The 13,205-nt window shown below is 34.0% G+C and overlaps 1 protein-coding gene across 1 annotated transcript; it reads left to right on the top strand.

The window, feature by feature from the left end:
• The first annotated feature begins 4,462 nt into the window (after window positions 1–4,462).
• Window positions 4,463–6,288, top strand: LOC139864962 (GDSL esterase/lipase At5g37690). Its single transcript, XM_071853517.1, has 6 exons — window positions 4,463–4,730; window positions 4,895–5,022; window positions 5,108–5,234; window positions 5,340–5,452; window positions 5,552–5,801; window positions 6,068–6,288. The coding sequence occupies exons 1-6, from the start codon at window positions 4,463–4,465 to the stop codon at window positions 6,286–6,288; spliced, it is 1,107 nt and encodes a 368-aa protein (XP_071709618.1).
• The last annotated feature ends 6,917 nt before the right edge of the window (window positions 6,289–13,205 follow it).

Here is a 13,205-nt window from a genome sequence, read left to right on the forward strand (position 1 = left end):
TTTCTCGGCTATGATATTTTTGTTCGTCCATGTTTTTAATTTTTGCTCGAATTCCCTTTTTTGCTCGAATTCCCTTTTTTGCTCGAATTTCAGTGTATTTGGGTGTATTTTGGAGTTCCTAGAGTTCTCACACCAAAAAAGTTCTCAATGGATCCTCTCCACACACACACATATATATATATACACACACACACACACACCCCAAAATTCCAAGGTTAACCCCTTAACCTCAAATCCATGAAGGTTGGCCGAAAACTCACGCTCCCTACTGTATCTGAAAACTCACGCAATTCAGTACCTTCACCACAACGACAATCGAGGTTGGCCGAAAACTCACGCGCCCCGGTGTATCCGAAAACTCACGCGATACACCACACCAATCCAAACGTTAATAAGGTTGGCCGAAAACTCACGTGCCCAGTGAATCCGAAAACTCACGCGAATCATAACCTTAAGTCATGACAACAATGGGAATGTCCGAAAACTCACGCGACATTGTGAATTTGAAAACTCATGCGATTCACTACCCAAATCACCTCAACAACAACAACGGGGTTGGCCTACTTGTAAACGTGAATCCGAACTCACGAGATTCACTACCCCAAGGGTGGTAACCCAAAACGCACAAACGTGCCAAGTGGACCCGAAACCCAAAGGGTCCATTATCTCTCACACACACGTGTAAAGTGAACCCCGATGCACAAGGATAACTCTACTCTACCCGCACCCATCCTATGCATACATACGCATATAATATATTTACACTCACCTTGTCGCCTTGATGAATGCAAACCAAATCCGCAATCCGTCAATGAAAAGTACCTATTCCATTTATCACATAAACAAACAACACAACTAGGGTGGATTACAAACCAACCCAAATTGACACCTAGTGCAATTTTGACCCAATTGCACTTTCAAGCACAATCAATGCCCAAACTAACCAATAATCACTTAACACTAGTGAAAATGGTCCTATAATGCCAACTAGACCAAAATATAAGTGTTAAACACTTGTCTTCCCCAAATTAACTTTCAAACCTAATTTTGACCCATTTCACAATTAGGCTTCCAAACACACTCTTATGAGTTCAAACAACAACATAATCACTAGTTTACACACTTTCAAGTGATTAACACTAACTTTTAGACCTAAACATGGTCAATTAGTCTTCCAACCCAAAATCCACCAACAATGAGTCTAAACCCACTTACTAGCAACAACAAACTCACTTCATGAGCATCAAAGGGTTTCTCATCAATTTAAGCTCAAACCCTAACTTTGAATATCAAATCAACAAATGAAATTCGGACCACTACCAAAATGTAGTCAAGAACGAGATGAGCAACCTTAGCACTTGCACTTTGAAGAGATCTCCACTTCTTCTTCCCCAAATCAAGCTTTCTCACTCTAAAACTTTATTTCTCTCTCTAAGGTGGATGAGAGTGTCTATGAGGATAAGATATGAGGCTTGAATGAGTCTTGGATCAGTTTTAGTGGCTCCAAACTGACACCCAAGTGAAAAGACCAAAACACCCTCATTTTACCCCTTAAAAACGAGTTAAAAGTGCACCAGTCTGGCAAACCTCGCGACCGCGAGGCCCAAGATCGCGCTCGCGAGCCTGATACAACAAAACAGAACTGGTTAGCTCACTAAATCTCGCCACCGCGAGTAATTGGTCGCCCGTGAACAAGTTCAGCAAAACCGACCTGATCAATTAACTACATCTCGCGCCCGCGAGACTATATGTCGCGACCGCGAAATTTGCAGTTTTCAGCCTTCATCAGTTTTCTTCATTAATCGAGCGGTTTCAAATCCAACGTGGTCAATGTTAACATCTTACGAGCTCAACAACATAACCAAAGATTTAACTTTCGCCACTAGTAGCACGTTACGAAAAACGGGATGTTACAACGAATGTAAACTGGAACTTGAACCTTCAAATTTTGGATCGATCTAGTGATAGAGAATCACTTCCTGGATGCTTTGATACCAAATGATAGGTCAGAACATGATTGACTAACGAAAAATCAATAGTAAGAATGAGATTCGGATGAACAGTAACAGATTCGGAAAGAGAGTAATTCGGACGAAATTGTATTCCAGAGCTTCTTAAACTCACTATAATGCAATGGCTATGTATTTAGGACTACTTAGGTTCTATATATAGTCCTCCTATATAGAACCTTATATTAAAGCATTATTCACTTTTAACACTATACATTTTGGGTCCTAACAAGGACAAATTGAATCTCCATTTGATCACTTGGTTTAGGTACCTCTTAAGGCCTTCTTCCGCATTGTCATACCAGAGTTCGTTTTGGCTCTCGAGCGGGATTGTAACTAAGTGGGGTCCCGAATTTATTTTAAGCACCAATTATATTAAGTTGTTATTGTAGTGATAGTTTACCTTCAATAAAATTAGAAAATCAAAAAATATATGGGATTTGAGTAGTATAATTTAGTGGTGTTCTACACAAGTCAAAAGAAAAACTATAGATTTAAAAATATATGAGGTCATATATTTAAATTTAGTGGTGTCCTATATAATTTACATAGTATTTTTTACTAAAAATTTTCAAAATAGCAGTGTACCGTGACCCACGGATCTACATTTAGCATCGCCTCTGCCGATGCACCATCCTTGCTGATACATGTTGAAGATAATTTTCGCCAAAAGAAAACAAATGCTATGGAGCAATCAAGTTTCATATATTATATACATGAGAATTCAGAGTTTTTGAATCTAGTTTTAGTGAAAATTAATGAATGATGCAAAAAAGATCATATCTTGATTTTTAGGATTTTTAGATGAATGTATGCTATTTGATATTTGATGCTTACGTGAGTAAAACAATATTGGCTCTTAACGTGAGTAATGGATCACATTTCTAAACAAGATTAAAGACTCTTAAACTTAACATCTGATTTTTACTTTTGTAAACACTCTGTCATAATTTTGTGTATAAATATGAAGTTATTTGTTTTCTGATCATTTTAAATATAATCTTATAATCAAATTATCGTATTTTTTATTTTTTTTTTTTAGATTTTAGGGCATTTTATGACAAACCATATTTTATTGTGAAAACTTTTTTTTTTTTTTTTTGAAAAGTAAGGAATAATTAATCAATGAACAAGGAATATGAGCAGCTAATCGCCACTCAAAGTACACAAGGAGCTTACAAGCTATTACAAAACAGGACACCGGAAAATAGCTATACAATACAATCTAATATGTGATTTAACTAATATGCACACACTTGCTAACGATACCATTGCATAGGGAGCAACTAGCACAGTTGCCAAGTGGATTAGATAGCACATGATCTCGTTGTTTGAAAGCCACAACAACCAATCTATCTTTTTCTTTTTTAACTGTAGTGAAATTCACTCGAATGATTTGAGTTGAATTTTCATCAAAGCGTTTGAAAAGACCTTTGAGTTTCGATTTTTTCAAATTATTTTAAAAACTTTACAATTTACCATTATATGAAATTAACTTTAAATTTGAAAACTAGTAATAATTTACTTACACGGAGTATTTTACACTTTAATCTTAACCTTTTTTTTTTTTTTAAAGGTCTTTAGTGTTAACCTTAACACAATACAAACAAATCAGCTTATACGCTTGAATGTACTATTTATCTTTTTTCTCTTTTAGATAAGGAGATAATAATATTATTATATATTTTAGATTTTAGATTTTAGGACATGACAAACCATACATTATTGTAAAAACTTAACAAATTATCATTATATGAAATTACTTCTAAAATTTAAAAACTAGCAGTAATCTACTTACACAGAGTATTTTAAATTTTAATCTTAATTTTTTTTTTCTTTTCTTTTTTTTTTTCTTTATGAAAGGCCTTTAATCTTAACCTTAACACAATACAAACAAACCAAATTATAAGCTTGAATGTACTGTTTATCATATTTCTCTTTTAGAAAAGGAGATAATATTTTTAGATTTTAAAGGACAATTTAGACTTTAATTTTAAATTATTATTTTTTTGAAAAGGCCTTTAATCTTAACCTTAATAACACAATACAAATAAACCAAGTTATAAGCTTGAATTTATTATTTATCATTTTTCTTTTTTAAATAAGGAGATAATACTAAATACTAATAATATGATTTGATTGGTAATGATTTATACTTATTAAATTTATAATTTCCTGTAATTAACTAGTACTACTAATTTACTCAAACACTAGCTAATTTCCAACCGAAGCAAAGAAATTAAACTGAAAACCCTCCAAATCAAAATGTAAATTAAAATCCAACTAACTAAACTGACTCTCCTCACTACATTCAAGTAAACATCAGTTGGCCAACACCACCAACTTCTAAAAGCTCTTCAAAAAAATCTCACCCAAAAACCCCACATCAATTTCTATAAAATCTTGCTACCAACATAATTAGTAAACAAAACAACTAACAAGACTAATTAACCATGACTAAACCAATGGTTCTAGCAATTATCACAGCCGCAATCATTGTCATTGTGCTTGATCAAGCTTCAGCTTCAGCTACTTCGGCTAATACATCAGCTAACGCACTTGTCACCTACATCTTCGGCGATTCTTTAACAGAAGTTGGAAACAATAACTACTTGAAATTTTCTCTAGCTAGATCAGATTTTCCATTTTATGGCATCGATTATGTCAACAAGAAACCCACCGGCCGGTTCAGTAATGGCCGAACCATCGGTGATATCATATGTACGTAAACATGTATTTCAAGTACACAAACTGCACAAAATTAATGCTAGTCTTACATCTTTTTTCTCGATTTTAACAACGAACTATAAACCAGTTGTGTTTAATTTTAAAGCTAAAGAAAACACAAAATTAAATTTTAGATAATTTATTTGGTTGTATTGCAGCTGAGAAACTTGGAATCCCATCTCCACCACCTTATCTTTCACTAAGTCCAACCGATGATGCGATCTTAAAAGGGGTTAACTACGCATCGGGTGGTGCAGGCATTCTGAATGATACGGGGCTTTATTTCGTAAGATCAAGTTTAATTTGTTTATAATAACTTATTTGTTAGTTTCTTTTTGTTGCTTTTTTGAACTAATTTTTTTGGTAAACAGATACAAAGAATGTCGTTCGACGATCAAATAGACTACTTTGAGAACACAACCAAGGTGATCAAGGCTAAATTAGGAGAAGAAGCTGGTAATACTCTTTTAAATGAGGCCATTTACTTCATTGGAATGGGTAAGATTATGATTATCAAGTTAATCAGCATATAATTAAATCTTGTAATCAACTATTCAGCACCATATATATATTTTTAAATGTTTATGTTTTGCGTTCTTATAGGTAGCAACGATTACATAAACAATTTCTTGCAGCCGTTTCTACCAGACGGTCAACAATACACTCCCGAAGAGTTCTTGGGGGTTCTTAACTTGAAACTAGCCGAACAATTTACTGTACGTGTGAAAACTTCTATAAATATGTATATGTAAAATTTTGTACGTTGTTTCAAGAAATTTATGTAGTTGTTTTTTTTTTGGTTATGGTGGTGAAAGAGGCTCTACTTGCTTGGAGCTCGAAAGATGGTTTTTCATGGGCTCGGACCTCTTGGATGCATTCCTTCACAACGAGCAAAATCGCATACTAATCAATGCTTACATCAAGTAAACAATTGGGTACTTCAATTCAACACGAAAGTACAAAGACTAATAAACGTTTTGAATCTCAAGCTTAAAAATGCTCAACTCACTTTCGCGGATACTTACCAAGATGTTCTAGATTTGGTCGAAAATCCTACTATATACGGTATCTATCAAGTCCCAGCTCATAATCGTAACGTTTGCAAAGTTTTAGGTTCGATATAATCACAGCTCTAATGATTAGAGCCCTAAGAGTTGTCATTAAGAAGTAGTACGTTAAGGTATTAGATGAGTTCCGAAAGTTAGTGGACGGTTACCATTAAAGTACAATTAATCATTGTGTGTCCGAAAATCCTAAGGACAACCTAGAAAACTCTATAAATCAATCCTTAATTATTTGTTAATTAATTGTGTTGGTTTAATTATGTATAGGTTTCAAGGTGTCTAATACATCATGCTGCAAAGTTGATACAACTGTTGGAGGACTATGCTTATCGAATGCGCACGTTTGTGATAATCGCACTGAATATGTATTTTGGGACGCGTTTCATCCATCTGATGCTGCAAATGCGATTTTGGCTGATCATTTCTTTGCGAAATTGTTTGCTAATCCTAATGGTTCGGTAGCTACGGTGCCCAACCATAAGGGCTAAAAGTGACATTTTGGACGTATTGATATATATATGAATATATGGGAGCCCTAGCTACAACCCAAGGGATGTAATATCGATCATGTACACAAATATAAATACGTATGTGCTTATAACAAGTTAGTGTGAACATATATCAAGTCTTCAAACAAAGTGATAGATGATGTAACTAATAAGCATATATCTTTCTTAGACCATTCACTATGACAATGGAGCAATTGTTGTCACACAACACCCCCTGAGGGGCTGTTATCAAAGGAGCTGTTTTAGTGTGTGTGTGTTGTATTTTGATTGGCCATCTTTTATATTATTTTATTCACTCAACTATCAATTACGGAGTGTATCACATCACCACAACGCCACCTCCATCCTATAACACAACCACGTCAGTATAATTTACCTTCACAACTCTACAACATTACAACATTATTCATGAAATTATATATAAGACAATATTGTTATACACACTTCTAGGCTCTAGCTATGTTTGCAGTGTTTATCAGTTTAATTTTCGATTTACTCAATTTATTTGACTAGGTTTTCTATTTTGAAGGCAAAACAAAAAACTGGACCAAAACCAAGTTAAAATTTAAATATTGAACACCACTAGCTACAAACCATCACTTTAATCAACTTATACACGTTAGTGTTGTAATATTAATTTAGACCATTATCATTATGTCATTATGCAAGATAATATTATACTCCGTAGCTTGTAAAACATACAGCTATAATCTAAAATATCTTTTTTCCTGTTATCTAAACTCCCAGTACTCCCAATTCTTTATATTTAGAAATTAAATGATCGTTGTTTGCTATTTTAGTCACTTAAATTTAAAAAGTGTGTTTTTTTGGGGGGGTGCTTTGCTTTGTAGCTTCCCTTGTCTGTTGTATGTTATCACTGTATGTTTGTTGTTTGTGGTTATAAAATTTCTTGCTTTTCAAAAAAAAAAAAAAAAAATTTAAAAAGTGTGTATATTGAAGTTGTGAAGAAGATATATGGAATTTTTTTTTTTTAGAACAGCGCAATCATCTCCCGTTTCGACTATGCCGATGCAGTGATATTAACCCGCCCCCTATCGCTGCCCGGGAGGAAACCTTGAACCGATCCAAGGGCACGGCCAAGTAAAACCTCCTCCCCTTTACCCCCAACACAATGTGAGAAAGGTGCCATGAGTGGATCCTTACATGGCAGGAATAAAATTGCATTAATTGTTGCCCTGGAGTGGAGTCGAACTCCTGACCTCAAGTGTGTTAAAGGCAGGCCACTACCACTCAGGTACAACTGCAATCCAGATATATGGAATATATAATGCAGATATTGTTCTATTATTATTTTATATATAAGTGAAATTTATTTTATATAAATAAAATTTTGGTATGTAGTTAAAGAATTATTAGTTTTGAAAACACGATGTGTAGCATACATGGTGATCAGAGAAGAATGAATCACCTTCCTTAATTGAAGTTTATACGTATGACATACCTTCCCCCATTAAACTTGTTAAATGTATGAGTCACCTTCACAACAATTTCCAACGTACTAAAATAATCATTCATTTTCTATTACGGAGTAATTTTTTAAAAAAGAAAAAAGAATGCCTACTTCCAAATAAAGTAATAATTTTACATATAAACGCAATTTATTTCGACAAAAATAAAGACAGATATATATAAGAGAGATCGAAACTTTCATCTGAAAATAAAAACCCAAAAAATAACAATACAAGAGGCGAAACTAACACGTAACTACAACAACGAAACCAAATAAAACTAAAAATATGCAAACATCTCAACCTAACCAACACTGCAAGAAGACAAACAACTAAAGCTACAACCTAACAAGTCAAATTACATTAAGACTAGGACACAAAACCTAGCAAGTCAAAGGAACACCCTTCTTCTTGCCCGTGCCATTAACCATAGCATCCTTAGATTTAATCGCCTCTACTTACGTAAAAGAACATAAGAACATTGAAACCACGGAGCATAATATTATTTATATTTATATATTTATATACTCCTACTAATATTACAATATGAACAGTACGTAAAGTTCTCAAATAATTTAATACATATATTAAAATATACAAAGACTTAGCAGAAGATTGTTGACAGAATTGATAAATCGTATAGTCTAACAACATGTACAACACATAAGTCCAAGAGTCCATCCTTTTTTAAAACCAATTGGTGATAGAGGACTTCCCATTTGACTTATATGCATACATTTGTTTTTGTCCATGAACGATGTGGGATAACTTCCCAACAAGGGGGCGTGTTGGGAAGTTATCCCACATCGGTCATGGACAAAAACAAATGTATGCATATAAGTCAAAGGGGAAGTCCCTCTATCACCAATTGGTTTTAGAAAATGATGGACTCTTGGACTTATGCGTTGTACATGTTGTTAGACTATACGATTTATCAATTCTGTCATGGTATCAGAGCTCAGGTAAGCGGTTTTACAAAGCGAGTTCGAGTCAAGCCCCCATGTGTGTGCCGCCGTCGCTACAAAGAGATTGAGTCAGGCCTTCTTCTTGCCGCCATCTCTACAACCGTTCCACGCCTCGATGTGAGGGGGCGTGTTGGAAAGTTATCCCACATCGGTCATGGACAAAAACAAATGTATGCATATAAGTCAAAGGGGAAGTCCCTCTATCACCAATTAGTTTTAGAAAAAGATGGACTCTTGGACTTATATGTTGTACATGTTGTTGGACTATACGATTTATTAATTCTGTCAATTGTTACATATATTAATAATTTGGCAACGCAATTTCAAATCTTGATTCTTGTTATAATTCAGTAGGCTTATAACTACCTTTAGTGGTTTGGTTCATGACTATAAGTTACTAATAAACTTTAAATAAGAGAGAGTAAAAGAATGGTGATGAAATATATTCTATATGTATGAATTAGTATATCATTGATTACAATCGATCACTTATATATAGTACAGTAATTCACTGTGTAGAACAGTAATATCCGTGAATGATTTTGTGATTCATCATATTTGTTGATTACCAACTTTACTTTAATATTGTCGGCCACTTGACATATAACACTCCCCCTTGGACGACAATTTTGTTTTATTAAGATCAACTACAAGTTACTTCCTCATTAAAAATCTTGCTAAAGAAAAACCCAGTGGGATAAAAACTTTAGTCAAGGGAAAAAGAATGCAGCATAGAGTTGACTCCCCCTCAAGTAGACATTGCTGAGTCGTCACATCTTTTGAACATGCCTCATGCCAATATTGTGAACATGCGTTCTGAAAATAGCAGTTGAAAGTGCTTTGGTGAAAAGATCGGCAGAGTTTTTGCTGGATTGAACATATCTCATTTCAATCTGGTTGTCTTTGATGAGATTTTGAGTATATGAGAAGAATCTAGGAGGTATGTGTTTTGTTCAGTCACTTTTGATATACCCTTCTTTCATTTGTGCTATACAAGCTGCATTATCTTCATAGATAGTTGTTGGACTTTTATCGCGTTCTAGTCCACAAGAATCAGTAATGAGTTGTGTCATTGATCTCAACCAAAAACATTCCCGAGTAGCTTCATGTAATGCAATCACTTCGGCATGATTTGATGATGTTGCAACAAGTGTTTGTTTTTGAGAACGCCATGATATTGCGGTACCTCCATTTAGGAATACATATCCATTTTGAGATTTAGTTTTATGTGGATCAGATAAATAACCTGCATCTGCATAACCAACCAAATCTTGTTTTGATTCGTTAGAATAAAATAATCCTAAATCAGTAGTTCCTCGAAGGTATCGAAATATGTGTTTGATCCCATTCCAGTGTCTTTTGGTAGGAGCTGAGCTGAATCTTGCCAACAAATTAACTGCAAAAGAAATGTCAGGTCTTGTACAATTTGTAAGATACATAAGAGCTCCAATTGTACTAAGATATGGTACTTCTGGTCCCAAGATATCTTCATGATCTTCACAGGGACGAAATGGATCAGTGTCAACATTAAGTGATCTAACAACGATAGGAGTACTTAATGGTTTTGCCTTGTCCATATTGAAACGTTTTAAAATCTTTTTCGTATAAGTTGTTTGATGTACAAGTAAACCATTAGGCATATGCTCAATCTGCAAACCAAGGCAATACTTGGTTTTTCCGAGATCTTTCATTTCAAATTCTTTCTTTAGAAGTTGAATGGCTTCATGGATCTCTTTATTTGTACCTATAATGTTAAGATCATCAACATAAATGGCTATGATCACATATCCAGATGTTGTTTTCTTAATGAATACACATGGGCAAATAAGATTATTTGTATACCCTTTGCTTTTCAAGTAATCACTTAATCATTTATACCACATGCGACCCGATTGTTTTAACCCATATAAAGACCTTTGTAACTTGATTGAGTACATTTCTTTGGGTTTTGCATTGGTTGCTTCTGATACCTTAAATCCTTCAGGTATCTTCATATATATATATATATATATATATATATATATCACTATCAAGTGATCCATATAGATAAGCAGTCACAACATCCATGAGATGCATTTCTAAATTTTTAGAAACTGCCAGGCTGATTAAGTATCTAAAAGTAATTGCATCCATAATAGGGGAATAAGTTTCATCATAATCAATTCCCGGTCTTTGAGAAAAACCTTGAGCTACAAGTCTAGCTTTATACCTTGTAACTTCATTTTTTTCATTTCTTTTTCGCACAAAAACCCATCTATATCCCACAGGTTTCACATCTTTAGGTGTGAGAACGATAGATCCGAAAAATTTTCTTTTATTGAGCGATTCAAATTCAGTTCGTATTGCTCATTTCCAATGATCCTAATCATGTCTATTTTGACATTCCATGACGGATTTTGGTTCTGGATCATCATCATCATTCATGATGTCATATGCAACATTATATGAAAATATCTCATCAAGATTTTTCATTTCATTTCGGTTCCATAATATTTTTGAATGTGCATAATTGATTGAAAATTCTGTATTGACATCATCAATCTCCTCTGCAGAGGGAGTATAGATTTGTGGTTCTTCTTGAACACTTTCTTTTACCTCATTATCAGCTGATTTTCTTTTTCGAGGATTTTTATCTTTGGAACCAATTGGTCTCCCACGTTTCTGGCGTGGCAAAGACTCAATAGTGACTTTATTGTCAGCTTTTGAAATTTCAGTTCGAGCTGGAGCATTTGCTGCTGGTATATTTGATTTAGTCACCCTTTTTGTATCTGTAAATGCATCGGGTAATTTATTCGCAAGTTCTTGCATATGCATTATTTTATGAACTTCGGTCTCGCATTCTTTTGTACGAGGATCAAGATACATTAATTGAGGTTCACACCATGAAATATCATTTTCTTTATTTTTTATTTCTCCCCCTAATCTAGGGAACAATGTTTCATTAAAGCGACAATCAGCAAAACGTGCTGTAAAAACATCACCCGTCATGGGTTCAATATATCTTATTATTGAAGATGTTTCATATCCAACATATATTCCCATCCTTCTTTGAGGATCCATTTTAATGCGTTGTGGTGGTGCGATAGGTACATAAACCGCACAACCAAATGTTCTAAGATGGGAAATATTTGGTTAATGGCAAAAAGCAAGTTGCAAGGGAGAATATGTATGACTTGCACTTGGTCTAATGCGAATCAATGATGCAGCTTGCAAAATTGCATGGCCCCATACAGATACTGGGAGTTTTGTTCTCATTATCAATGGTCTAGCAATTAGCTGCACTCGTTTAATTAATGATTCAGCTAAACCATTTTGTGTATGCACATGGGCAACGGGATGTTCAACAATAATCCCAATAGACATGCAAAAGTTATTAAATGCTTGAGACGTAAATTCACCGGCATTATCTAGTCTCACCCTTTTAATAGTATAATCAGGGAAATGTGCTCTCAATTTAATAATTTGAGCAAAAAATTTTGCAAATGCCACATTTTGACTTGATAATAGACAAACATGAGACCATCTACTAGATGCGTCTATTAGAACCATAAAATATCTAAATGGTCCACATGATGGATGAATTGGTCCACATATATCACCTTGAATTCTTTCAAGAAACATTGGTGATTCTTTTTCAACCTTAAGAGGTGATGGTCTTATTATCAACTTTCCAAGTGAGCATGATGTACATGGGATAAGTGCATCATGAGGGATCCTTTGATCCGCCAATGGATGTCCATGTGTATTTTGTATTATTCTTTTCATCATTGTTGATCCTGGGTGACCTAATCTCTCATGCCACAAACTGATCATTACAGGATCACATGACTTTTCTTTAACTACCACATTTACTTCAGGTACATTTATATGTGTATAATGTAAACCAGAATGAAGTCTTGGTAGTTTTTCAATTACACGATTCTTATCAGTGATACTTAAATATTTTTCATTTTCTGTTGTCACTGACTGATAATCATATCCATTTTGGTATATGTCAGAGAAACTTAATAAATTTCTCTTTGACATGGGAGAAAATAAGGCATTATTTATCAAAAAATTCGTACCATTTGGTAATATGAATTTTGCCTTTCCCATTCCTTTTATTGAATCCGCAGGACCTGATATAGTATATACCGTTCCTTCTGTTGCTTTAAAATCAGTGAAATATTTTTTAGATTTGAGTATAGTGTGTGTGGTACCACTGTCTGTAATACAAAGATATCCACCATTTGACTAATTTTTCACTCCAGCAGTATACATGGTGAACTTTAGGAAAAAAAAAACATGAGAAACAAATAATGAGTACATAGTTCATCAATATATTATATTCAAAATATGTTATAAACGATAGCACATAATAAGGAAATATGTAGTAAACTAGATATGGTGTAGATTGAAAGTCTACAACCATTTATTTAATGCGAACATATAATAGGATATATATATATATATATATATATAT

This window comes from Rutidosis leptorrhynchoides, chromosome 8 (genome assembly GCF_046630445.1).
Source record: "Rutidosis leptorrhynchoides isolate AG116_Rl617_1_P2 chromosome 8, CSIRO_AGI_Rlap_v1, whole genome shotgun sequence".
Lineage (NCBI taxonomy): Eukaryota > Viridiplantae > Streptophyta > Magnoliopsida > Asterales > Asteraceae > Rutidosis > Rutidosis leptorrhynchoides.